The 21,252-nt window shown below is 48.5% G+C and overlaps 8 protein-coding genes across 8 annotated transcripts; 3 read left to right on the forward strand and 5 right to left on the reverse strand.

Moving 5' to 3' along the window:
- Position 1: 1 nt before the first annotated feature.
- On the reverse strand, positions 2 to 500 carry F4817DRAFT_96629 (uncharacterized protein). The gene has a single exon (XM_049308099.1). It carries the CDS (start codon positions 374 to 376, stop codon positions 71 to 73), a length of 306 nt encoding a protein of 101 aa, XP_049159352.1. The 5' UTR covers positions 377 to 500; the 3' UTR covers positions 2 to 70.
- Positions 4 to 3,736, reverse strand: F4817DRAFT_336371 (acetyl-CoA synthetase-like protein). The gene is made up of 2 exons (XM_049303143.1): positions 2,816 to 3,736; positions 4 to 2,745 (listed from the first exon to the last, which is right to left on the reverse strand). The coding sequence occupies exons 1-2, from the start codon at positions 3,255 to 3,257 to the stop codon at positions 626 to 628; spliced, it is 2,562 nt and encodes an 853-aa protein (XP_049159353.1). The 5' UTR covers positions 3,258 to 3,736; the 3' UTR covers positions 4 to 625.
- Positions 3,737 to 3,957: 221 nt separating this feature from the next.
- On the forward strand, positions 3,958 to 4,827 carry F4817DRAFT_336372 (bola-like protein). The gene is made up of 2 exons (XM_049303144.1): positions 3,958 to 4,240; positions 4,335 to 4,827. Exons 1-2 carry the CDS (start codon positions 4,130 to 4,132, stop codon positions 4,611 to 4,613), a joined length of 390 nt encoding a protein of 129 aa, XP_049159354.1. The 5' UTR covers positions 3,958 to 4,129; the 3' UTR covers positions 4,614 to 4,827.
- A 187-nt stretch (positions 4,828 to 5,014) lies between these two features.
- Positions 5,015 to 7,633, reverse strand: F4817DRAFT_336374 (uncharacterized protein). The gene has a single exon (XM_049303145.1). The coding sequence runs from the start codon at positions 7,415 to 7,417 to the stop codon at positions 5,369 to 5,371; it is 2,049 nt and encodes a 682-aa protein (XP_049159355.1). The 5' UTR covers positions 7,418 to 7,633; the 3' UTR covers positions 5,015 to 5,368.
- A 106-nt stretch (positions 7,634 to 7,739) lies between these two features.
- F4817DRAFT_336375 (uncharacterized protein) lies at positions 7,740 to 16,223 on the forward strand. Its single transcript, XM_049303146.1, has 4 exons — positions 7,740 to 8,040; positions 8,094 to 15,078; positions 15,137 to 15,741; positions 15,801 to 16,223. The coding sequence occupies exons 2-4, from the start codon at positions 8,323 to 8,325 to the stop codon at positions 15,925 to 15,927; spliced, it is 7,488 nt and encodes a 2,495-aa protein (XP_049159356.1). The 5' UTR covers positions 7,740 to 8,040; positions 8,094 to 8,322; the 3' UTR covers positions 15,928 to 16,223.
- A 213-nt stretch (positions 16,224 to 16,436) lies between these two features.
- Positions 16,437 to 18,209, forward strand: F4817DRAFT_336378 (uncharacterized protein). Its single transcript, XM_049303147.1, has one exon. It carries the CDS (start codon positions 16,621 to 16,623, stop codon positions 18,094 to 18,096), a length of 1,476 nt encoding a protein of 491 aa, XP_049159357.1. The 5' UTR covers positions 16,437 to 16,620; the 3' UTR covers positions 18,097 to 18,209.
- F4817DRAFT_336379 (uncharacterized protein) lies at positions 18,210 to 19,374 on the reverse strand. The gene is made up of 3 exons (XM_049303148.1): positions 19,146 to 19,374; positions 18,614 to 19,075; positions 18,210 to 18,545 (listed from the first exon to the last, which is right to left on the reverse strand). Exons 2-3 carry the CDS (start codon positions 19,055 to 19,057, stop codon positions 18,372 to 18,374), a joined length of 618 nt encoding a protein of 205 aa, XP_049159358.1. The 5' UTR covers positions 19,058 to 19,075; positions 19,146 to 19,374; the 3' UTR covers positions 18,210 to 18,371.
- Positions 19,375 to 20,919, reverse strand: F4817DRAFT_336382 (FAD dependent oxidoreductase). The gene is made up of 3 exons (XM_049303149.1): positions 20,766 to 20,919; positions 20,087 to 20,697; positions 19,375 to 19,987 (listed from the first exon to the last, which is right to left on the reverse strand). Exons 1-3 carry the CDS (start codon positions 20,786 to 20,788, stop codon positions 19,545 to 19,547), a joined length of 1,077 nt encoding a protein of 358 aa, XP_049159359.1. The 5' UTR covers positions 20,789 to 20,919; the 3' UTR covers positions 19,375 to 19,544.
- Positions 20,920 to 21,252: the final 333 nt, after the last annotated feature.

Here is a 21,252-nt window from a genome sequence, read left to right on the forward strand (position 1 = left end):
CTGTTGTAATAGTGAAGCATATGATTTGACGTTAAACTGCCTACCCGTCTGCCCGACATTCACAACTAATTTAGTAACATACATTGTTGAATGGTAACCGAAGAATAGTCAATATTGGTAGGTTTCTGCCATAGGGTGGCGAGCGAGCCGCATTGATTCTAACTCTAGTGATAGAGAGACCGGCCGTCTCGAAAACGACTAAGGGAAAAAGGAAAGAATTCCCTATATACAACAAATAGGTCGTCGGAGAGGACACAACATATAGACATGAAATTCCCGCATGACTCGAAAAACCCAATACCCGTCCAATCACATGTGCAGCAGCACGCAGTTGCGTTTCATTTCGTTCTTCGCTTCGTCCATTCCAGTTTCTCATTCAGCTGCTTCGTTGGTCGGTTCATCTCCCTTTGCATGTTGAATCGGGCTTCATATCGACCTTTTGACATTGGGATCGCGTGGGCCCACCCTCTTGCTTTCTTTTGTTTTGATCTTCCTGGGATATTGACACTACGCAACTCCTAAGGTAGAACATGCACACAACGTGCATCATGATATTAGATCCAAAATCTAAGGTGAATCCTGTTCCCCTCTCTCGTCCATCTTATCCCAACGTATCCCCACGTCCTTACAACTCATCCCCGCTAAAGTCATCTAAAAATACCTCCCGCAGCAAATTCTTCTTGTTAATCTTGCCCATCGCGTTTCGCGGGATATGCTCGACCACCCTAAGTACTTGCGGGATCTTATAATTCGCTAGTCGTCCCTTTAGCGCGCGCCGCATTTCAAGAGGTCGCCAGGCGGGTCGTTCCTGTAGGTGCTCAGGGGAGTGAATGATGACGGCGCCGACTTTCTGTCCCCACTTTCCTGAAGGCACTGCAACTACTGCTGCTTCGGCAATTTCGGGTAGGGAGAGCAACTCACGCTCGACTTCGAGCGCGGATACTTTCTCGCCGCCAGACTTGATGATGTCGGCACTTTGACGGCCGAGAATGAAGTACATAGGCCCTCGGGCCCATTCACCGCTCGTGCCGTGACCGGCCTCGGGCACAGGGCGCCGAACCGCTACATCCCCGGTCTTGAACCATGGGCCCTTACCGTCATCCGAGGGGATGAATTCTTTGGATGTGGCAGCCGGGTTGGCCCAGTATTCTCGGAACACGTTGGCGCCGCGGAGCTGGATTTCGCCCGATTGCTCCTTTTCAGGGACGGGCTCGGTAGGGTCGAGGTCCTCGATGATGGCGCCTGTCTCATTGTCCACGAGTCGAGCTTCTACGCCGGGGAGAGGCCACCCGACGCTGCCGTCGACACGGTCGCGATAGTCGAGACCGCAGGACAACGCCATGCCTACCTCTGTCATACCGTACCGCTCGAGCAGCACGTTGCCGCGGCTGAGATCTTTCCAGGCACGCTTGACAGGCGTCGGAAGGGCTGCCGATCCGGATATCGATACGCGCATGTGTTCGGGGCTGATAGCGATACGACCGGCCTCGGCGATGGCCGGAGGTAGTGTCTTATGAGTCGAGAGCAGACGCGTATACACCGTAGGCACGACGGTGAAGAACGTAATCTTGACGCGACACAAGTTCTTGTACTTCTCTTCGTTGACCGGCTCAGTGATAACGGCGGGGGCAGTAGGCTTCTGAGGCTCGGGTTGCTTGACAAAGGTGGTCGCTTCTACGACCGGAGTATTACGGCCGCTTGTCGACGTGATGGGTGTATCGAAACCATTGGCTGATAGAGCTGGCGAGGGAGCGACACCATTGGTCTGCTGCGATATAACATGATTAAGGCCGTTTGTCAATGCAGCTGGTTGGCTAGGCTGACTGATCTTCGCGGCAAGGTTGCTAACCTCAGCCGCTAGATGGTCAATGACTGCTGCTAGACGGCTGATTTCTGAAGAAACAGGATTGCCGAATCCGTTCAGTTCTAGGGCTGGAGTGGTAGTGCCATTTGTTTCCGTAATGGGGGTGATATTGCCGTTCGCCTCGCTAACTGCTGGGTGAAATCCATTCGTCTTCACCGGTTGGGGGATGCCATTAGGTAGGCTACTGGGTTTGACAAAGCCGTTTGCCTTGACGAACTGGGGGACGCTATTCGTAATACCATTTTCCTTCACGACTTCTTTCGCAGCTTCCTTAACCGCGTGAGCCACACCATTCGGCTTGGCAATAGCAGCAGCAACTTGAGGCGAATTCACGAACGGTGTTGCGAAACGACGCCAAACTGTGTCAGCGTTGAAAGGGAAGAGGAACTCGATGCTGCTGCCGGCGAAGAGTGGCGTGAGCAATGCGTTGACGGTACCGTGGATGTGGTGGAGAGGGAGCACATGTAGTAGTCGGTCCGACGGTGTATATTTCCACGCCTCAATCAAGGCGCGGGCCTGAGCAGTGAGCGCAGTCCCTGGAAGCAGTACTCCTTTTGGTCGATTAGTTGTGCCGGATGTGTATAGCATCATTCCAGCGCCCTCTGCATCGTCATCGTCATCCTCCGTGAGTGTAACCGACTCGAACCTTTCGGAGATTGCGCCAAGGTGCTTCGGTAACTCGACGGGAGTTGGTGATGGCGCGACATCGAGTTCCTTACTTGGCGTGGTGAGGACTTCATTGACCTTCGCGGCGTACTTCGGCGAGTGTAGCAAAAGGATAGCCTGCGACTGGGACAGGATATATTGCAGTTCGGGTGCCGGGAATGGTGGAGACAGTGGTAGAGCAATGGCATGCGCCGCTAGGATAGCGAGGTATGTGACTAAATGATACGAGTCAGTAACAAGCCCTATATGAAGTTCAAGCAGTTATGGTGGCTGAATAGCTCATACCAACATAGTCGTAGCTATTCTCTATAAGAAAGGCAACCCGCTCGCCTCGGATGTCCGACTTGCCGGCGGCATCGAGTATTCGGTCGCGCGCGCGACTCACGTCCGGGAGTAGTTCGCCATACTTGAACGTCCGGCGGGACAGGCAGTGGACGATGGCGGTGGACTGCGGATTATGGCTAGCGATGGCTTCGAATATAGGTAGCTTAGGGAGAGTTAGAGTGGAAGCCATCCTGACATGCGTGGTGTATTTGCTGAAGAGGGGAGATGAGCGATTTGACAAGGGACACGAGGGACGTGGGACGAAAGTAGGGGTATATATAGACGTAGTACCAGATGCAATAAAACAAGGACTCAAAGAATGCGTGGCTGAAATAGACTTAAACAGCTGAGATGACGATGGAGCATTAACAACCAAACGAAGCCCAGTACAACTCAATCGCATCACGGGGGTGTAAGGAGGGGAGTTATAAGGGAATAAGTACTTTCACAGCCGCCTCTCTATCCTCTCGGGCATAATACCACCCCCATGCAAACCCCTCTGAATAGGCAGGAGGATGAGCCGGAGGATGGATTGGGGGAATACGGCAGTGTGTATGGGTATTTGAAATACCAAGAACTCGCAAGCAGGGGTAGATAGATGGGATAGATGGGATAGATAGGACAGATCCTGTAAGTCGGCTCAGTTAAATCCGTGATAGGTACTTGAAGTCGTCAGATGGTGGCATGGAATTTTGGTATATTCGTATTGTACCGGTCCAGCAATAACTGTGCATGATAACCCTTCTAGACTCTTCGGGCATGATAGACTCGAATATGTCCGAGATCCCCAGTGATAAAACCAAGCAAGCCTGGCCATAATAGCAGACCAAGAATAAAAGCTTACAGAAAGTGGAACATTGGAATTGTTTGTTGAGAATCTCGGGGTCGCTTTTTTTGCCGTAAATGTTTTTCATTGGCCAATTAATTCCAGCGACTCTTAGCTCTTGCCGGTCCGCATCGGCCGGCTGAAAATATCCAGGTAAGTCTCACCCCACCGTTTAAGTTCAGGTATGTACTTCGTACTCAGGTACATACCTATATGCATGAACCTCGATGAGTTAAACCAGGTACGTACCTGCTTAATGCAGATATCTTCCATCTTTTATCATTCGTCAGTCCATAACCCTCACTAACACCCTACCTATCCGTTTTAGTCAACACCATATCTGATCGGGAATTTAAAAGGTTCGATCCTTGGCCTTCGAAGGGAGAAAACCAGGCCAGAGGATAAGAAGGGGTAACCTTACATCTCAACCCTACATCTTACATACATACATGTTGCAGCGACACGTGCGAGCCTGGACCGGCAGGGTAACCAGACAGCTTTCCATTATGGCATCATCCGGGGCGTCGAATACGCCGGTGGAGGACACCATTCGGGCAAAGGTAAATGCACACTCAGCTTCGAGGCCCCGAATGAGTATAATATAGTAAGCTGTCGTACTAATCTGAACTTGCGCTGGCCCCCCCTCGCACTTAGATCACCGAAGCCCTTAAACCTTCCAGACTGGAGATCTTTAACGACTCTGCCAACCATTCTCACCACAAGGCTATGGTGGGTAACACTTCCAAGGAGACGCATTTCAGACTAGTCATTACCTCCGATGCCTTCAAGTCTAAGATGCAGCCGGCCCGCCATCGCATTATTTACCAGCTTCTAGACGACGAGATGGCTCGGGAAGGCGGCATTCACGCGCTACAGCTGCGCACTATGACCCCTGAGGAGGAGCAGAAGTGGCAGGAGAAACAGCAGCAGTAGGGCGCTACTAGTATTGCTGAGTGTAGCTGAGGCTAGAATTTGAGGCGTGGAGATGATTGAGATGTACGATACAGGTGTACATACAAGAGGGTTTCTCCAGCTTAACTCACTACCTAAATCACAATATGTACAGCTACTCAATACATGACGATTAATGATTTCGCGAAGAAAATGTTTTTTTTTTGATAACTGAGGTAATAAACACAAGATAGAATTAACCTGGCTGATGAGTTCTACAACTTCACAATTTACATATGCTTTACATCTGATTCTCCTATTTTATTTCTCAGCACTTCTCACCATTGCAGGCGAAACAATATCTATACCAAAATAATCGCGGAAGCCGCAGTGTTAACATTCACATGTGAGAGGTACCTAGGTAGACATAGATTTACTATTAAGACCTATCTCATGGTACCCGACATTCTAGTTTACCTCGTGACGAATATACCTTACTATATTCCATAGTCAGGAATTGGAGTCGACTATTGTCGACTATTGTCGAATATGTAGTTGGTAGTAGTAATATTATGGCAAGGTAGTACCTACACACTGAGTGTCTCGCGTAAAATTCTCTAAAGGATATGTAATACATGTCTTCCAGACACGTAAATAATCGCAAATCAGGGTATCTCAAGTTCGCGATATACGCACAAGTACCCCTGAAACTCCGTAATTTAACAAACCGTAGAACATGTCAGCTTTTCCCGGTTTACACGGTTTACAAATGTTGTACAACTTTTGTACGCCGATTTCTATTCTCTCTGGGCAGACGTCGGAGTATTGCTTACAGGCGCCGAGCTCGCAATACTGTCCTTTTCCCACTTATGCCGCCTCTTTAAGAACTTTTTGAACGATTCGCTCCTCTTCTTCGGGTCGTTGGCGTATTTCCTCTTTCTCTCCGCTGTAGAGCTAGGCGCGGGAGAACCTCGAGCTGGACTTTTGGGGACTTCGGGCTTCGCGGCGGCTGTATTGCTCCCGGAGTCGAGTCCAGCTAGGGAGTTGACTGATACCCTTTTAGGCGGGGAAAAATTGAGCTCATCGCTTGATTTCCTCTTGTGACGAGATGCTTCGGAGAAGGATCGCGTAAGACCCTTAGTTTTAGTTGGCCTTGGCCCGATCTCTCCCATCGATTGGTTGACTGGGATGATTTTTTTGTGGTTTGGCTTCGGTGGTGTGGATGTAGCCGCTGAGGGGACATTATTAGATATATTTTTAGCCATCTCTACTGCTGGAATATCTTGACCTTCTCCGCTAAGCATGGCGTCTACCGCAACAGCAAATTTTGGCGAGGAGATGTGACCTTTCGCCAGAAGAGTAGCATCTGGAGTGCTCGTTAGGCCTTGAGACTGTCCTGATGATAGGCCTAGGAGGCCCCGAGCTGAGCTAAGCTCATCTGGATAAGAATTAAGAGTTGACTCGAGATTTTGTTTTGTGACAATTCGCGATGTAAATACCGGATCGTCGTCAATCTGGTTATACCAGTCAATGGCATTCAACGCCTTCACGGGAGGCTCTGCATCGTCGCATTCCTGAACATACGGCAGATAACCTTCATGCCACGCTCGAATAAAATCATCGTACAATGACGTTCGTATCCTTCGCTGTTGGAGCTGGATGTACATGCAAGCAGTCACAAAGTCATTGATGCTTCCATTGTAGTTTGGGTACGTTATAGTGTAACGGATAAATGGTGTTTGCGATACCGAATGCGGTTGACTAATGATTGGTGATGCAATTCGAGGAATAGATAGAACAGGTGGTGAAGATCTGAGTTGCGGCGTTGGAGGGTTGTATTCAGGTGAAGGTGGTTGAGTTTGTGGAGAATCCGGGGCTTCGATACTATCGTGACTAATATGAGGATCCCCGGATGGAGAATTAGGCCTGTTAACTTGCCAAGCAGGCGAACTCCTCCGTGGAACCGCATCCGGGACAGTAGATGGTATAATCGAAGATGGTGGATTGCCCGCTAATTCGGAACTCTGTGCATTGGGAAATGATGTAACAGTATGCTCTAATCTTGCCACGCCTAGGCTGGGATGAGCTGATACTGGCCTAATCTTTTGCGGGCGATAAAATTCAGGGGCTTCTTTATATATCCGTTGTTTCGGCTTTGCTTTCGATAGTGTAGACGATTGCTCCGACTGCTCATAGGTACAGGGTACCACTTGAGCGGAAGGGGGTGTTGTGCTCATATGCGCATCTGATTTTCCGAAAGAAAGAATATTGTCGTTAATGCCAGTCGGCACCTCAACCTCAAGAGGTTCTTCTTGCTCTTGGCTGCTTTGTGGGAAGGGAGGAAGGGCTTGTTGTTCAGATAGAGTAGGTTTCGTAGGCTGAGGGGGAGAGATAGATGGTACTTGCGTAATAAATGGCTGCTGAGGGTTTTCATCACTCGTTCTTTCGGGTATAAATCTGTGATGGTAAGGGCTTGATGACCATGGTGTGGTTTGACCCCCCTCATTATCGCTTTCAGAGTCGGGTTCAGACTGAACAAGTTGAGAATGCTTTTCATCCTGATCAATTATATCGGCCTGTGCCTCAGCTGATGAAATGACATCGTCTGACTGAGTTGGCTGTAATTGCCGAGAGTAATACTCCTTTAGATCCTGTAGTACTTCGGGAGGTACGTTTAAAAAAGGCTTAGAACATCTGCTGAGAAATTGTGCCCAGGAATTAGGGAGCGCCAAAAGTTTCTGTTGGTCGCTCCCAATTTTGACAAGACACCGATGAATCTTCGTTTCCCCAAGGAGATTTGGCGGAGGTCTAAGCCCGGGGACTAGGTTGTTAGGCTGCTTTGCCATCTTGAACTGATGGCTTCAATAGTACTCATAATACTAATGAAGTAAGGCCGGAATATATTCGACAAGGTATTGTTGTATCTCCTATGTTGGTTTAGCACCCGTTTTTATGACTAAATTAACGGAGTTTACGTATTGAGTGGTAATGAGTTGGAAGATGAATCGCTTAACGCGTTTGACGCGTGTAAGAATTAGACAGTGGAGACTGAGATATAAAACAAGATGCGAATTCACGTGCCAATGAGTCAGCTGGAGTTGCGGGGTCTTTAAGTCTTTCGAGCTCGGGTTGTACAAACTTTCCCAATGAATGTGTCGCCATGCATGAAGTACCTCTGAAGTAGTCGACTACATGTACATGAGGTACCTACCTCATATATAAAACGAACTATGGGGATACGTCAGACAGCTTGTCGCTGCATCAAATGCTAAAGAGTGGGACTGCAGCTGGATAAAGCTTCCCCATGCCCGCCTCTTGCATCACTCTTTCTTATCTACCAGTCTCGGTCCTTTGCAGTTACCAAGAACCTTACTTCGTTGTAAGAAGTAGCTTTGTCTTTTCTTTTTATGGCAGCCGTCGCCATGCATTCCTAGTATATCGCTTATTAATATTAATCTGTGTACCTAAGGTTAGGTAGCTTTCGCTAAGGCCTCTTCTGTTCGTGTTGCTTATGCTTCTCAGATATCTAAATGCACGGGCTTATCGAGACACCCCGAACCAACTTGCGAGGGAACCTTTCTTCTTCTACACCTACAAAAGCTGTAAATAGAAGCGCATATTGACAGGAACCCTCGAAGCTGTCAAGGTAAATCAAGAGTGTATAAGCTATCTTCCTCGGTACTGATTGGTGTTGGCTTTAGCACCTTGACCAGCTTGACTACATCGCTCATGTCTCAAATCGATCGCCACCATGTCTGATAAAAAACCACCCTCAATTCCACTCTCTCCCTCAACAATATCCTCTTCTGCTCCTAAATCTCGCGAGGAATCGATCGCCTCGGCATCTCTTACCTCTCCTCAAATCGACAAAGACCAACTTGCCCAGGCTCTTGACAAAATACATATCTCCGCTAAGGAAAAAGATGTCCTAACTACCTTTAACGACTTTGCGCCACCGCCAGAATCTATAGCTACTACAGAAAGCAAAGGAATCGGGAGCGACCTTGTGCAAAATGGCTTGAGTGGACTCTATTCTCGATTTAAAGAGGCTGTTGGGGTTAGTGGGAAGGACAAATTAGTGGTAAATACGGGTACCAAAGACAATTCCGAATCGATCGATGGGGATACTGCATCGAAGAAGAGCTCGAGTACTACCACCACAGGCCCCAAGCCTTCTACCTCTTTACTGAGGGCTGATACGGGCACTGCAAGTTTAACTTTCAATTCATCCCAGTCTGAGCCGATGACTTCTACTATTGCTTCTTCAAGTACGGCTCCGACTAGCGAAAGCCAATCCCAGCAACCCCAGTCGACGATGGCTTCATCCGTTACTAATCTCACTGGGGTTACGACTTCAAAATCTGTCTCATCAAGTCGTCAAAGTATAACGAATATGACAAAAGCGACAGCCGCCGTAGCGCCCGTACATGTTAGCGCTTTCAAAGACGGATCTCGGGGTACGTCGGCCAAGACTGAAGATGGCGCAAGTAAAGGAGGCGGGATAAGGAGTATTAGCAAGTCAAACGATGGGCAACACATTCCGATTCCGGAGTTATCGTCGATCTACGATGCACCCGGAAATAAGCGTGCCTCTAATCTCGACAAGATTGCAATTCCTAGTCATTCGAGGCGAGAGGATGGATTAATTGTAGATGGGCATACCGATTCTCCTACTAGTCCTATAAAGAGATCTAATACTGTGCCACCCATTTCTACAGCTCCTAATTCGACTTCGCCGGACTCTTACATACAACCTCAGCCTACTTTGCTTTCCGCTAAAGATGCTATCAGAAGACCCGCTCTAATTGACCGGATCAGCTATTCTAGAACTTCTGGCGATCTTTCTAGGTCCTCTTCCTTATCTAGAGGTACAACGGAACATAGCCCCATCAACACATCTGCTCATAACAGTGTTCATCATGAGTCATTTGCACAAATTCCCTCAACTGAACGGATACGATCCGGCGAGTACAGGATTCCAGGCACGACTACTGATGAGGGCGCCCCGGAAATGGTCAACGCGAAATTAGCTTCCATGCGAAAACAAGTCTTAAGTAAAGACTTCTGGATGGCCGATGAGACTTGCAAGGAATGCTTCCTATGCGGTGCTCCATTTACTGCTTTCCGCCGCAAACATCATTGTCGAACGTGCGGCTGCATTTTTGATAGCGGATGTACGTCTATAATTTCTGGCCAGCGGTTTGGGGTTCAGGGGACACTCCGTGTATGTAAGCCTTGTCTAGGTATCATCCTCCAAAGACAAGACGGCGCTGCCTCTGACGATTCGGCCGATGATTCATTTCTCCCAGCAATATTCCGTGGTGGTCAATCTAGGCGAGGGTATTCGCCGTTCTCAAAAGGCGATCGAGATGATGCTAGTATCTCAGAGAGAACGGACGACCTTGACGATGACAAGAGATCATTAACTGCACCTATGATGGCTATTCCAGTTGCGAGACGCATTGGTGAATCCTCAAAGCGCAACTCGGCTGTGCTGGAAATTGGCACTCCACAGCTTAGTAGACCAAGTTCGTCTAGGTCTTTGAAGTCTAACACCTCAGGCAGACCACAGTCTTCTAGCCATAGGCGCCACCATTCGAAGCATAATCTATGGAATCGCCTCAAACCATCTCCAGAGCAAAGAGCACCGTTCCGAAAATCCGCAACGGAAGAAGCAAGTAAAAAAACTGGACTGCATGCTTTCCATGACGACAATGTCATCGATCCAGATTTAGCGCCATTCATGTCGGACGAATCCAGTGGCGACGAACAGATGAGTATTGCGGGGGCTATGGCTGGATCCGAATTTCACGCGTCACCTACGACGGATCCTGAGAAGTCGAGTTTGGCATACCTTAATGCCGGGAGGAAACTTAGAAACCGAGCGCAAACGGACAAAAGCATTAGTGGCGTAAGTTTTACTAGCCGTGGCCTAGACGATTTTCATCCAAGATCCTCCAGACGACGAAACATGAGTATTGCTAGTGGACACCACGTCCGCTCTCCTCGACCTAAATCGGCCGTGATAAGGGGTCCGACTGGATCAAATGAGACACTCCCATTATTTGACAGTCCAGGAGGATCCCAGCTGCCACGCATCATTCGGAGTTCTTCTATGAAAGGAGATAGAGAACCTCGGTTAGAACTTAACCCGGCGAGCTTGTTACACGTCCGGAAGCTCCTGCGACAATTGCTTGAAGATTCTAATGTGCCAAACGTAAGCGCCTGGGAGAAGGCCTTAATGCCAATCCTGTTAAAATGTACTTCATCCGTTGACCCTGATATCGATAGAGGAGACGACATCGATATTCGGCACTACGTCAAGCTCAAAAAGATCCCAGGAGGTAGGCCAAGTGATACTTGCTATGTCCCAGGCGTGATATTTACCAAAAAACTGGCCTTAAAGAGCATGCCACGCCGCATGTCTACCCCTCGTGTTGTTATTGTGTCTTTTCCGATCGAATACCAACGACATCAACAACAATTCATGAGCCTCCAACCTGTTATCGAGCAGGAGAGAGAGTTTCTAAAACAGTTAGTGAATAGGATTATAGCCCTCCGCCCTCAGTTGTTGTTAGCCGAGAAGAGTGTCTCAGGTCTTGCGTTGCAATTTCTTTCGGACGCGAATATCTCCGTTGCCTACAACGTGAAGCCTTCCGTGCTCTCGGCTGTTTCAAGATGCCTAGAGACAGAGATTATCTCTTCTGTAGATATGTTGGCGCTTCCTCCGCATCAGTTCCAGACAGGAAAGAGTACAGGTTACGAGGTGAAAACCTTCGTTAATGAGGATATTCCAGGTCGAAAGAAGACGTACATCTTCTTGTCTAGCTACCTAGAAGATCTCGGCTGTACCATTGCTCTCAGAGGTGCATCAACGCCTATTCTTGCGAAGCTCAAACACATAACCGAGTTCATGGTATATGTAGTATATAACCTCAAACTCGAGTCATGCCTGATGCGGGATTCATTTATCCAGATTCCTACCGACGAAGATATATCGAGAGATTCCACTCAAAATACTGATATCAGTCAACCATCACTGACTACCAAGGCTGCAACAGATGATAATGCACAGAAAAATTTGCTCAGCATAACTCAAGATGAGACGCCATCGAGCCAAGAAGATCATTCTTCCGGGAAGGCAATTGAAGTATCACCGGACAGCAATGTGCCACAAGATCAACTTCCATCAACACAACCAGCCAGCCAGTTAATTTCGCTCCATGAAATACACTCTCGGGCAGCCCACGACAGTTCTGTTCCGGAAGATGTTCCTATGCCAACCTTTTATAGTGATATGGTGGCCAAGTATCAAACAAGAATCCTCTCTGTCTCGCCGTTCGTTAAATTTGCACAGCCATATCTACTTATGAAAGCTCGAGAGCAGGAAAGAAAGTTAGCTCACTTAAAACGTTTGCGGGATCAAGATGTAATTGAGGAGCGCGTAGACAACGAAAAGTCCAATCCCCCAAAGTTCCAGCTTATTAAACCGCAAATGGTTCTCGAGACAGGCCATAACGCCCCTAGACAGATTATGGAAATTCTTCATGCTGTCCACGATGCTGAATACGACAGGGCTCTCTACAACTATCAGACGCAAACAAGACAATGGGAAAACTACATCAAGGGCAATATTGGGTTCTTCGAGCCCTACGCCCACCAGAACATAGTTGTCCTACATTCTGTCATCTGTACTGAAACCAAGATCCCGTGTTTAGAGCCGAATCTGATCGCACTTGGCTTTTACGACGAGCATGTCGATAGAAGCAGTGGTATGGATCCCGATTGTACTTTGGGCCAATACATTGAAGATATCTGCTATGGCGCCGACTCAACCTGCGAAGCAAATGGATGTGATCGCAAATTGTATGAGCATCACCGAACATACGTTCATGGCGAAGCACGAATTACTATATTCATTGAGCAAGATACTAGAGGCCGACTCCCCGGAGACAGTATCATGATGTGGAGCTACTGTAAGCATTGCAAGCGAGAAACCAGCGAAAGGGAGATGTCCAGAGGGACCTGGAAGTATTCATTTGGAAAATACCTAGAACTATCATTTTGGAGTAGGGGTACCACTCTAGTCAGAGACGAGAATTTGGGTGGTTGGAATTGTCCTCACGACCACCATCGCGATCATATACGATACTTTGGGTTGAACGGCAAGGTTGTGCGCGTCCATTACGACCCCATCGACCTCTTAGAAATCATTGTACCTCGAGCTCGGATTACTTGGAATGTTGGGCATGATCTCAACATGAAAAACGAAATATTCACAAATGCTCAAGAGCGTTGGACGCGGTTTACGACGTCTGTCAAATCACGACTGAAAGCCATCAATACCGAAAATATCATCCCTGAAAAGGCCGAGGCATGTAAGGCAGAAATGGAGCGGCTGTCGAAAAGAATACATGATGATCACACCTCGCTTGTTCGGAAGCTTCAGGACAAATACATGGAATCTAAATATTACGAGGTAATTCCATTTAACATAGTTTTACGAGAGATGCTCGTCAAGGTGGCGGAATGGGATGCTGCTTTTGCCAAGTTTGAAGCCGATTTTCTTCCTTCCGACAAGGATATCCGAAAGCTGACTATGATTCACCTTCGTAAAATGTTTACGGACGAATCAAAGGAATCTCTTAATGTCAATGAAGTCCAAAACGAAGCCACCGATATCACAGAAGAAACTACTCAGACGAGTGTGCCGGAAAGCGACCCCAAGCAGGATACTCAACAATCAGAAGCTACTACCGATGCTTCTCAGCTTGATATAATCCAGGAAAAAAACCCACTAGATGTACTGCCTCAGGAAGAAACTCTAGAGAGGATTGAGCCACTGGATCTTGCGACACCGAAATCACCTGTGCCCGGCAGTTCCGCCCCAAGCCAACCGGATAGTAACGTCGGTATCCCGGAAGTGTCGGCACCAAATGTCACAGATGCAGTCTCATCATTATCCCCCGAGCTTGTGCCACGGCTGGCAACAAGCACGACGCCGCCTATGTCACTAACTGAGCAAGTTGAACAACTTCGCCGACGACAGCAGTCGTTAGCGCCTGAAAGCATGAACACGGCAGGGTATGTAGGAAACGAGCGGGTTGGGACCGCTGGAGAATTTCAAAAGACGCCAGAGCGCAGCTCTTCCCGTAGGATAGGATTAAACGTTTCTCCACCTATGGTGCGCGCTATATCACAGCCTTTGAATAGTGTTCCGACCTTGCCCCGCCTACATTCTGCAGTAGGTAAAATGATGTTTAGTACCAACAAGGACAAGGATAAAGACAAGGGATCTTTTACAGAGGTGACGACCGGAAGCGAACTCCGGAAGGTTGCAACTAGCGAGTCCGCTAAAAGTGAGAGGAAGCTTTTTAGTAGTCTCCGGCCGCACCGCAAGGGTAACCAGTCGTCTATTCCCCGTTTTGTTGGAAAGAAAGACTCTAGGGTGTCTACTATTCGTAAACATTTCGAACAGCTCAGTCGTGAGTTCGAGAAAGAGCGTGAAAAAGATCGTGAAAAACGAAAACTAAGAATGTCTCATTCGAGGCCTTTCCTCCAGCATTCCACGACTAAAGCTATAGTTGAGGTTTACGAAGACGTGGATGAGGCCGTACAGGAACCAGGTCCCGCCGAGGATGAGCATGCAACCGCATCGGGACTAGTTAATCTCAAATCAAAGAATAAATTAGGACTAGAAGGTCCCCCGCCAGGAAACGAGGCTGTCGAAGCACCAACAGAAGACATACAATTTCCAAAAGATGGTCATCGACGTCAAGATGAAATTGCGACTGAAGGTGAAAACGACGACCAGGCGCACAACAATAGTCTAGGACCCACAGATGATGAGCAAGGAGAAAGCGACACAGAGCATTCGTTGATCGATGGTACGACGCTTGAAGAAATTGCTGAGTCGTTTGACTCCAGCGCGGAGATTCCGATAGAACTTCCCAAGCAGGACAAGAACAACTTCATGAAGGTACTCACTACGTTTTGGAATGAACGCTCAGCTAGCCAATGGCCTCCGCTAGATTACCCCCTAAATGCAGCTGACCATATTTTCATTGATTCCGACATCATTGTCCGGGAAGATGAGCCAAGTTCGCTCATTGCGTTCGCTTTGAGCTCCGAAGATTATAAGGAGAAACTTCGCACATTTTATCGCAAGAAGGATGGTGAGAGCGTAGTAGCTTCAGCGGGGACAGATACAGAGGACGACGCGCATTCTGAGGTGTACTCAGACATTGGGGAAAATATCACCGAAAGTCAACTGGAAACTAAACTCGTCCACACTACGAGTTCCCATTATAAGTATCAATTTACCGAAGGAACGGCAAAAATGCTGGTTAAAATCTTCTATGCCGAACAATTCGACGCTTTACGACGGAAATGCGGCGTCGCCGACCGCATCATTGAGTCTCTGTCTCGGTGTTTAAAATGGGATTCTAAAGGTGGCAAGACGAAGTCAGTTTTCTTGAAGACTCTGGACGACCGGTTGGTAATGAAGGTAAGCAAGAGTGTAAGCTCCATCCTTACGTAGGCGCGTGTACTGATTATATTACTAGTCTTTGTCGCCAGTGGAGACGGCTGCCTTTTTGAAGTTTGCACCGGCGTATTTCGGTTTAATGGCGGAGGCGCTTTTCCATGATCTCCCGTCAGTAATTGCCAAGATGCTAGGGTTCTTTCAAGTCATTATCAAAAACCCGGTAACCAACACGGAGATCAAACTGGACTTGCTTCTTATGGAAAACTTATTCTATGATCGGGCTCCTACGAGGATCTTCGACTTGAAGGGTTCGATGAGAAACCGGAAGATCCAGTCAACTGGAGAGCGTAATGAAGTTCTTCTCGACGAAAATATGGTGGAGTATATTTATGAATCGCCGCTTTTCGCGAGGGAACACTCGAAGAAAACGTTGCGTGATTCGGTCTGGAACGATACACTTTTCTTAGCCCGTCAGAACGTCATGGATTACTCCCTGATGATCGCCGTGGACGAGGTAAAGAAAGAGTTGGTTGTAGGTATCATTGATTGCATCCGAACGTACACATGGGACAAGAAACTTGAAAGCTGGATCAAGGACCGCGGCTTCGCGGGCGGCGGTCGTAATAAACCAACCGTAACCAGCCCAAAGGAATACAAGTCGAGATTCAGAGAGGCTATGGCTAGGTACGCTACTACTCTAACGCGTTAAAGAAAACAGACCGTACTGACTTAGAACGGTGTAGATACATCCTCGAAGCACCGAATTGCTGGCACCAGCCTAGTGTGCCACTCCCAGTATCGAGACCCCCACGAGCGGAAGTGAACGCCGCAAGAAGGGACGAAGTAGCAACGGATGTAGGTGCAACATAGGTATCGCGCCTTCGTGGGCTTACTATGGGATGATCAGCGGTATTTTGTATGAATGGTATATACGACGTTAACCACGAAACGAGTTTATGAGGCGTTTTGCAAAAGGTATGGTATGCGGACGAGCATAGGGCAACCTGACCTCCTCAGTATGGAGATAGCGAGACATGGATAAGCGAAAGCAGTTCGAGACAAAAGCGTGAAAGATGTCTCTTTATCTTTTAATAGCGGATACCCATTTTAATGAAAAACATGATAGTCCATATCATATGTTAAAAGCCTTTATAAAACAATTATCGAAGTCGAAGTAAATGCAGTGCTCTATCTAAGTATTAGTGAAATGGTGATTATATAAAAACATTACTTTTAATATGGATTTTATTGAGGTAAGTACCTAGCTGAGAAGTAGCTGGGTACCCGAGGCGGCAGAGCCCCACAGGCGCTAATGTCTGCTGGCTGTAGGTATTTGGTGGCGGTCCGCTATCTACGGTTTAGCTATCTCAACCCAAAATCCAACATTTTGATTGATACGACTTGTACTTAACACAACTACCTTATGAGGTGGTCTTCAATTTTCACCTTTCATACCCCACAAGTAATTATGGTATGAAATAAATCTACTATTAATTTTCACTGGGAATAAGATAAGATAATGGGAAATTTAGCAATAGTAAACTATCATACGCCACCGCCATTATGTCGATAGATCTGAATTGGGAGACACTGACGGGCGGGCCGGACGGTGCCGCGCTCGCGGAACACATCCGCGATTTCATTCACACCAAATTTCAGGCCGTTCCCTTACCGCGTTTTATCAAATCCGTCAAAGTCCACGACTTCGCTTTTGGTACCATACCACCAAATGTTGTGCTGAAGGACATATGCGATCCGCTACCAGACTTCTATGAGGAAAATTCAGATGTGTCAGACGAAGACGAGGAAGAAGATGAGGAAGAGAGTCTTGTCCAGGATGAGAGAGGAAGGCATGGGCATTCGGAAGATATATCCGAAGCGATTAGAGCCGCCGAGCGTAAGAGGAGAGCGGACCAGATTCGGAGATTAGAGGGAAGGGGTGGGAGCGGCCGCAGGGGTGGTGAGGGCGAAAGTGGAACGACCACTTATCATCCGGAAGGTCTATATCCGCCTCATATCCACGTCGCTGGTTTACGGAGCGCCCCCGGCACTCCCGATATAGGCAACCCCTTCCTAGGACTCGGCGTTCCGACGCCTGGCGTGCCTGGCGGTACGGCAAATATGCACTACTTCCAGTCAAAGCTCGCGACCACTTGGTCCGGCACGCAGACGCCGTTAGCGGCCGTCGCCGGAGCGCAACACTTGAACGGTTGGTTGGAGATGGGTGGCCTACATACACCTCCTTCAGAGAGATATTCGCGAAGTCGTGATCACAGCACACAGCCTTCACAGGGCTCTGCTTCTATACCAGATCACCCTCCAGTTCCATCCCCTACCCTACCCCCAGCTTCACTCTCGCCGATGCCACACCCGCTCCGGGAGAAACATAGTGTGTCAACTCTCGCACCAACATCGGCCGGTCCGTCACGACCGCCTACCAGAGACAGGATGACGAGCGCAACACATATGACAGGCTTGCCTCGGTCTAACCGCAGTCCCGACGGAAAAGGGGCGCGCGAAGGATCCTCGGAAGAGGAGGAAGAGGCGCCCAAGAAGTTCCGGGAGCCCAGGATAGACGATTTGCAAGCTGTATTCCGCATCAAATACGCGGGTGATGTGAAGCTGATGTTGACGGCCGAGATCCTGCTCGACTACCCGATGCCGAGCTTCGTGGGGATTCCGGTAAAGCTGAATATCACGGGGCTTACCTTCGACGGGGTCGGCGTCGTCGCATATATTAGGAAACGCGTGCACTTCTGCTTCTTAAGTCCTGAGGACGCACTTGCTGCCGTGGGGCAGGATGACGATAATGGTGGTGATGGAGATGAGCAGGGTACAGGAACTACTAGCGGCGTCCGGAAAGGCAGGCTTGGGAGTTTGCTACAGGAGGTTAGGGTTGAGAGTGAAATAGGTCAAAGAGAAGGTACGAAGCAGAGCCTAAAGAACGTCGGGAAGGTTGAGAAATTTGTCCTCGAACAGGTCAGGCGGATATTCGAGGAAGAGTTCGTGTATCCTAGTTTCTGGACATTTTTGGTGTAGAAACATTAACTAATGTAGATTTACGACTCTCTTCTCTATAACTGACGAGAGTATTCATGGATTAGTTATTTTAAATAGACGACACTCAAGGTAGACTGGAGGTTTGTGCAATGGCGTAAATAAAAGACAACGAGACTCATATTAGTAGATGGAGAAGCCGGTGCAACTAACACTACTAGCACGGTACTGTCTGAATCATATCTAGGTATCTATCGCACCTTAGGTTAGGTACATTTCTCTACCCCGAGATTCTTCCTTATCTCTCAAATAGGTCCTCACTGTCCAGCTCCCTGGTTGCTGGACTGTCCCTCGGCCTGGCGCGCTTGGCATAGCGGCTTATGTCGCTTAGTCCAGTCCTGCTTCTGGCACTCCTTGGAGCAGTAGAAAACCGACTGGCATGCGCCGCAGGCTTTCAGCTCTCTTTGAGCGAACGTTCTACTATTGGGGCACTGTAGGGTATAATTAGTTTAGTTAAATGCTTATTGGAAATAGGGGTGATGAAGATATATAAACTTACGTAGTAGTATCCGCATACCATCTGCTGTCCTGAGCCCCTAATACGTATCTCCCTAGCCTCGGCGAATCTTCCCTGGGCCTCTCGCAGCTGGCCGATGTTGTCACGGGTCACTGCCGCATCTAGAACCGGACCGTCTCCTTCCCGAACCGGTAGCGCCTTGTGAAAGGCTTCATCTGCTTCTTGCAGTTTTCCCGCGCGCAGCATGGCCTCGCCCATGCCGTTGTAGCTGATGGCGGCCTGGATGGATGCTTCGGGGTGGAAACGCAGCTTGTGTTCGAGAGCTTTCTGGTGCAGCGCGATGGACTCTTCAAATCGGCCTGCTTTCATGGCGGCGCAGGCTTCGTTGGAATAGTCGACGCCGCCGATGGTTGCGGCCATATATGCTTCTAGGTTGAAGGCGGGGTTGGTGGGATCGGGTGGTGGATGATAGTATGCTGGAGGCATGTTGGCGGATGATGGTTTCTGGGGTTTGGGGTTTAGTTTGGGTGAATTGGGAAAGATGAAAATATTGGATAGGTGAGTAGGTAGCTACCTATTTATGCTGAAGGTGTGTGTTTCTTTTCTTGGATGAGAAACTTCACGGTAAAGTGCTGTTAGTGGGGAATAAACTAGTAAGAATAGCGCGTTTGTAGATGGCCTCTACTTATCGTCTCTTAAGTATAAGTGGAAGGTTAATCGTGAGTCATTTATTAATACCGTTTGCGCCGATCGATTTCAAAGATTGCTCTTACATTACAGGAAGAAGCTGCAAGCACCCTTATATGAGCCAAATTTACTCTTCATTATGTTCTAGGTAGTTATGCGCTCTCTCACCGCTACACAAACAAACATCCGATACTATGTATTTCTAATGGATTCTAGAATCTACCACGGCTTCCTTCTCCTATTTCATTACTTTCATACTAACTATTCAAATTGTCCCACGAAGATATCAAAGTTTAGCTTCCCCTTTGCCTGGCGTGCTAGAGCCCGAGTGTTCTGCCAGAAGCCGGGCTACCCCATCAGCAACACCCCAACTCAGCTCATAGCCTCGCCCGCCCAAACCATATGCATGAATGATGGTCTGTGCGTCACCTACCTCCTCCTTCTCTAGTCGTATACCGCCCCTGCGAGTCGGCCGTCGACCTACAATATCCTTCATAACCGTAAACTTGCCTTCACCGCCCAGGATCTGCGGGTAAGTAGCGGCAAATTTCTGCAGCAGGGCCTCGCGGACCTCTAGTGACGGATTGGGATCCCAGTTGTTGGGCTCTTTCGTGCCGCCGATGATGGTGCCGCCGTCAAAGTTCCGCGGGACGCAGAATGTCCACGAGCCGTCTGCATTCTGCCGCGTGACGGTCACGGGGCACGGATTAGCGACGAGACATGTCTGGCCTGTGCAGAGATTTAGTATTGAGATACGTAGAGTGTTAGGTACCTACCTAGGTAGGTAGGTGTTTATGGTATCAAGAGAAAGAAATAGAAACAACTCACCTCTCGTAATAAACAGGTTCTCGTCGCCAAACCCGATCCCAGAAGCGTTTACTAGCACATCAAGCGGCCCCGCCTCAAGATTCCAGGAGAATATCTCCCTCGGGTCTCTTACTTCTCTACGTAGGACCTTACCTCCAAGAATCGCGAACCTACGCAGCAAGAAGCTACAGTAGACCATAGGATTAACGCACCACGTGTCGTACTCACATCCCCATTCGACACCTTCTGGCAGCTCCCCTTTCTTTAGCTGCCTAAATCCCTCCATACCTAACTGCGTGCGCGCTCTCTCTTCAGTAAGCGCACGGTATGCCTCATTAGGTGCTTCGAGATACTCAATCCCTTTCATGAAAGTGATGCCGGCCTCAGGGTGGCGTGCTTGTACGGCACGCATGTGGTCGAAAGTCTGGAGGCTCATGGCATGCTCCCGCTCCTCGGCGGGGTTGGTGGGGGGTACAAGTCTGTTGTGCGCCCCTCCCCATGGCGAAGTGTAGTTAATCTGGCTTTGTGCGTCAATAGTCTCGGATCCGGAGGGAAAGTCCCGCGCCACGATGGTCACGGCATGTCCTTCGGCCTGGATTCGTAGAGCGGAGCTTAAGCCGATGACACCGGCGCTGTGGACCGAGGGTGTTAGCCAGACGTCTGTGGCGTAATAAGGGGCTTCTAATATAGGAGAATGTACCCCAGTACCACTATATGCGGCATCGTGAGAGAGATGCGTCTTGGCAGCTTAATGGAGGTAAGTGTGTTTTTTTTCTATGGAATGGCCCGGGCGTAATAATAAGGCTGTTTCCTTAATACTTAACTACCTCCTACCGAAACTAAGGCGGTATTAAAAGAGAATACGAGCAGTAGGTTTACAAATTTATGATAAATTACCCGCTTTAGCTACGGCGGCCGAACATCGGAGATAGGAGCGGGGCCGAGTGGGGCCGATTACTCACGCCAACCATCCGCTATAAGAGCCGAATGTGACAGGAATGGAAGGGGCAGATTACGGGAGTTTCGGCCGAGTAAATTTCGGAGATATTTGCCAGCGCATCGCAATATATTATAATAAAGTTATATATAGGTACCGATGTAGCAAGTTTAAACGACGTTCGTCAAGCAGCTACCCGATATCTTTTGAAGATAATCTTCTAAGCGCCCGCTTAAGGCAAGTGTATCCG

Source organism: Daldinia loculata (assembly GCF_022478755.1).
Source record: "Daldinia loculata strain CBS 113971 unplaced genomic scaffold F4817scaffold_22, whole genome shotgun sequence".
Taxonomy (NCBI): Eukaryota; Fungi; Ascomycota; class Sordariomycetes; order Xylariales; family Hypoxylaceae; genus Daldinia; species Daldinia loculata.

Excerpts from the sequence above, each read along its gene's own strand:
- F4817DRAFT_96629 (XM_049308099.1), bottom strand. The coding sequence starts at position 376 with ATGAGAAACTGGAATGGACGAAGCGAAGAACGAAATGAAACGCAACTG.
- F4817DRAFT_336371 (XM_049303143.1), bottom strand. The coding sequence starts at position 3,257 with ATGCGATTGAGTTGTACTGGGCTTCGTTTGGTTGTTAATGCTCCATCG. Across the intron at positions 2,746-2,815 it reads GAATAGCTACGACTATGTTG|TCACATACCTCGCTATCCTA; the intron begins GTATGAGCTATT and ends CGTATCATTTAG.
- F4817DRAFT_336372 (XM_049303144.1), top strand. The coding sequence starts at position 4,130 with ATGTTGCAGCGACACGTGCGAGCCTGGACCGGCAGGGTAACCAGACAG. Across the intron at positions 4,241-4,334 it reads AGGACACCATTCGGGCAAAG|ATCACCGAAGCCCTTAAACC; the intron begins GTAAATGCACAC and ends CCTCGCACTTAG.
- F4817DRAFT_336374 (XM_049303145.1), bottom strand. The coding sequence starts at position 7,417 with ATGGCAAAGCAGCCTAACAACCTAGTCCCCGGGCTTAGACCTCCGCCA.
- F4817DRAFT_336375 (XM_049303146.1), top strand. The coding sequence starts at position 8,323 with ATGTCTGATAAAAAACCACCCTCAATTCCACTCTCTCCCTCAACAATA. Across the intron at positions 15,079-15,136 it reads ACGACCGGTTGGTAATGAAG|TCTTTGTCGCCAGTGGAGAC; the intron begins GTAAGCAAGAGT and ends TTATATTACTAG. Across the intron at positions 15,742-15,800 it reads TTCAGAGAGGCTATGGCTAG|ATACATCCTCGAAGCACCGA; the intron begins GTACGCTACTAC and ends AGAACGGTGTAG.
- F4817DRAFT_336378 (XM_049303147.1), top strand. The coding sequence starts at position 16,621 with ATGTCGATAGATCTGAATTGGGAGACACTGACGGGCGGGCCGGACGGT.
- F4817DRAFT_336379 (XM_049303148.1), bottom strand. The coding sequence starts at position 19,057 with ATGCCTCCAGCATACTATCATCCACCACCCGATCCCACCAACCCCGCC. Across the intron at positions 18,546-18,613 it reads TGGTATGCGGATACTACTAC|TGCCCCAATAGTAGAACGTT; the intron begins GTAAGTTTATAT and ends TATACCCTACAG.
- F4817DRAFT_336382 (XM_049303149.1), bottom strand. The coding sequence starts at position 20,788 with ATGCCGCATATAGTGGTACTGGG. Across the intron at positions 20,698-20,765 it reads CCGCATATAGTGGTACTGGG|CGCCGGTGTCATCGGCTTAA; the intron begins GTACATTCTCCT and ends CTCGGTCCACAG. Across the intron at positions 19,988-20,086 it reads GAACCTGTTTATTACGAGAG|GCCAGACATGTCTCGTCGCT; the intron begins GTGAGTTGTTTC and ends ATCTCTGCACAG.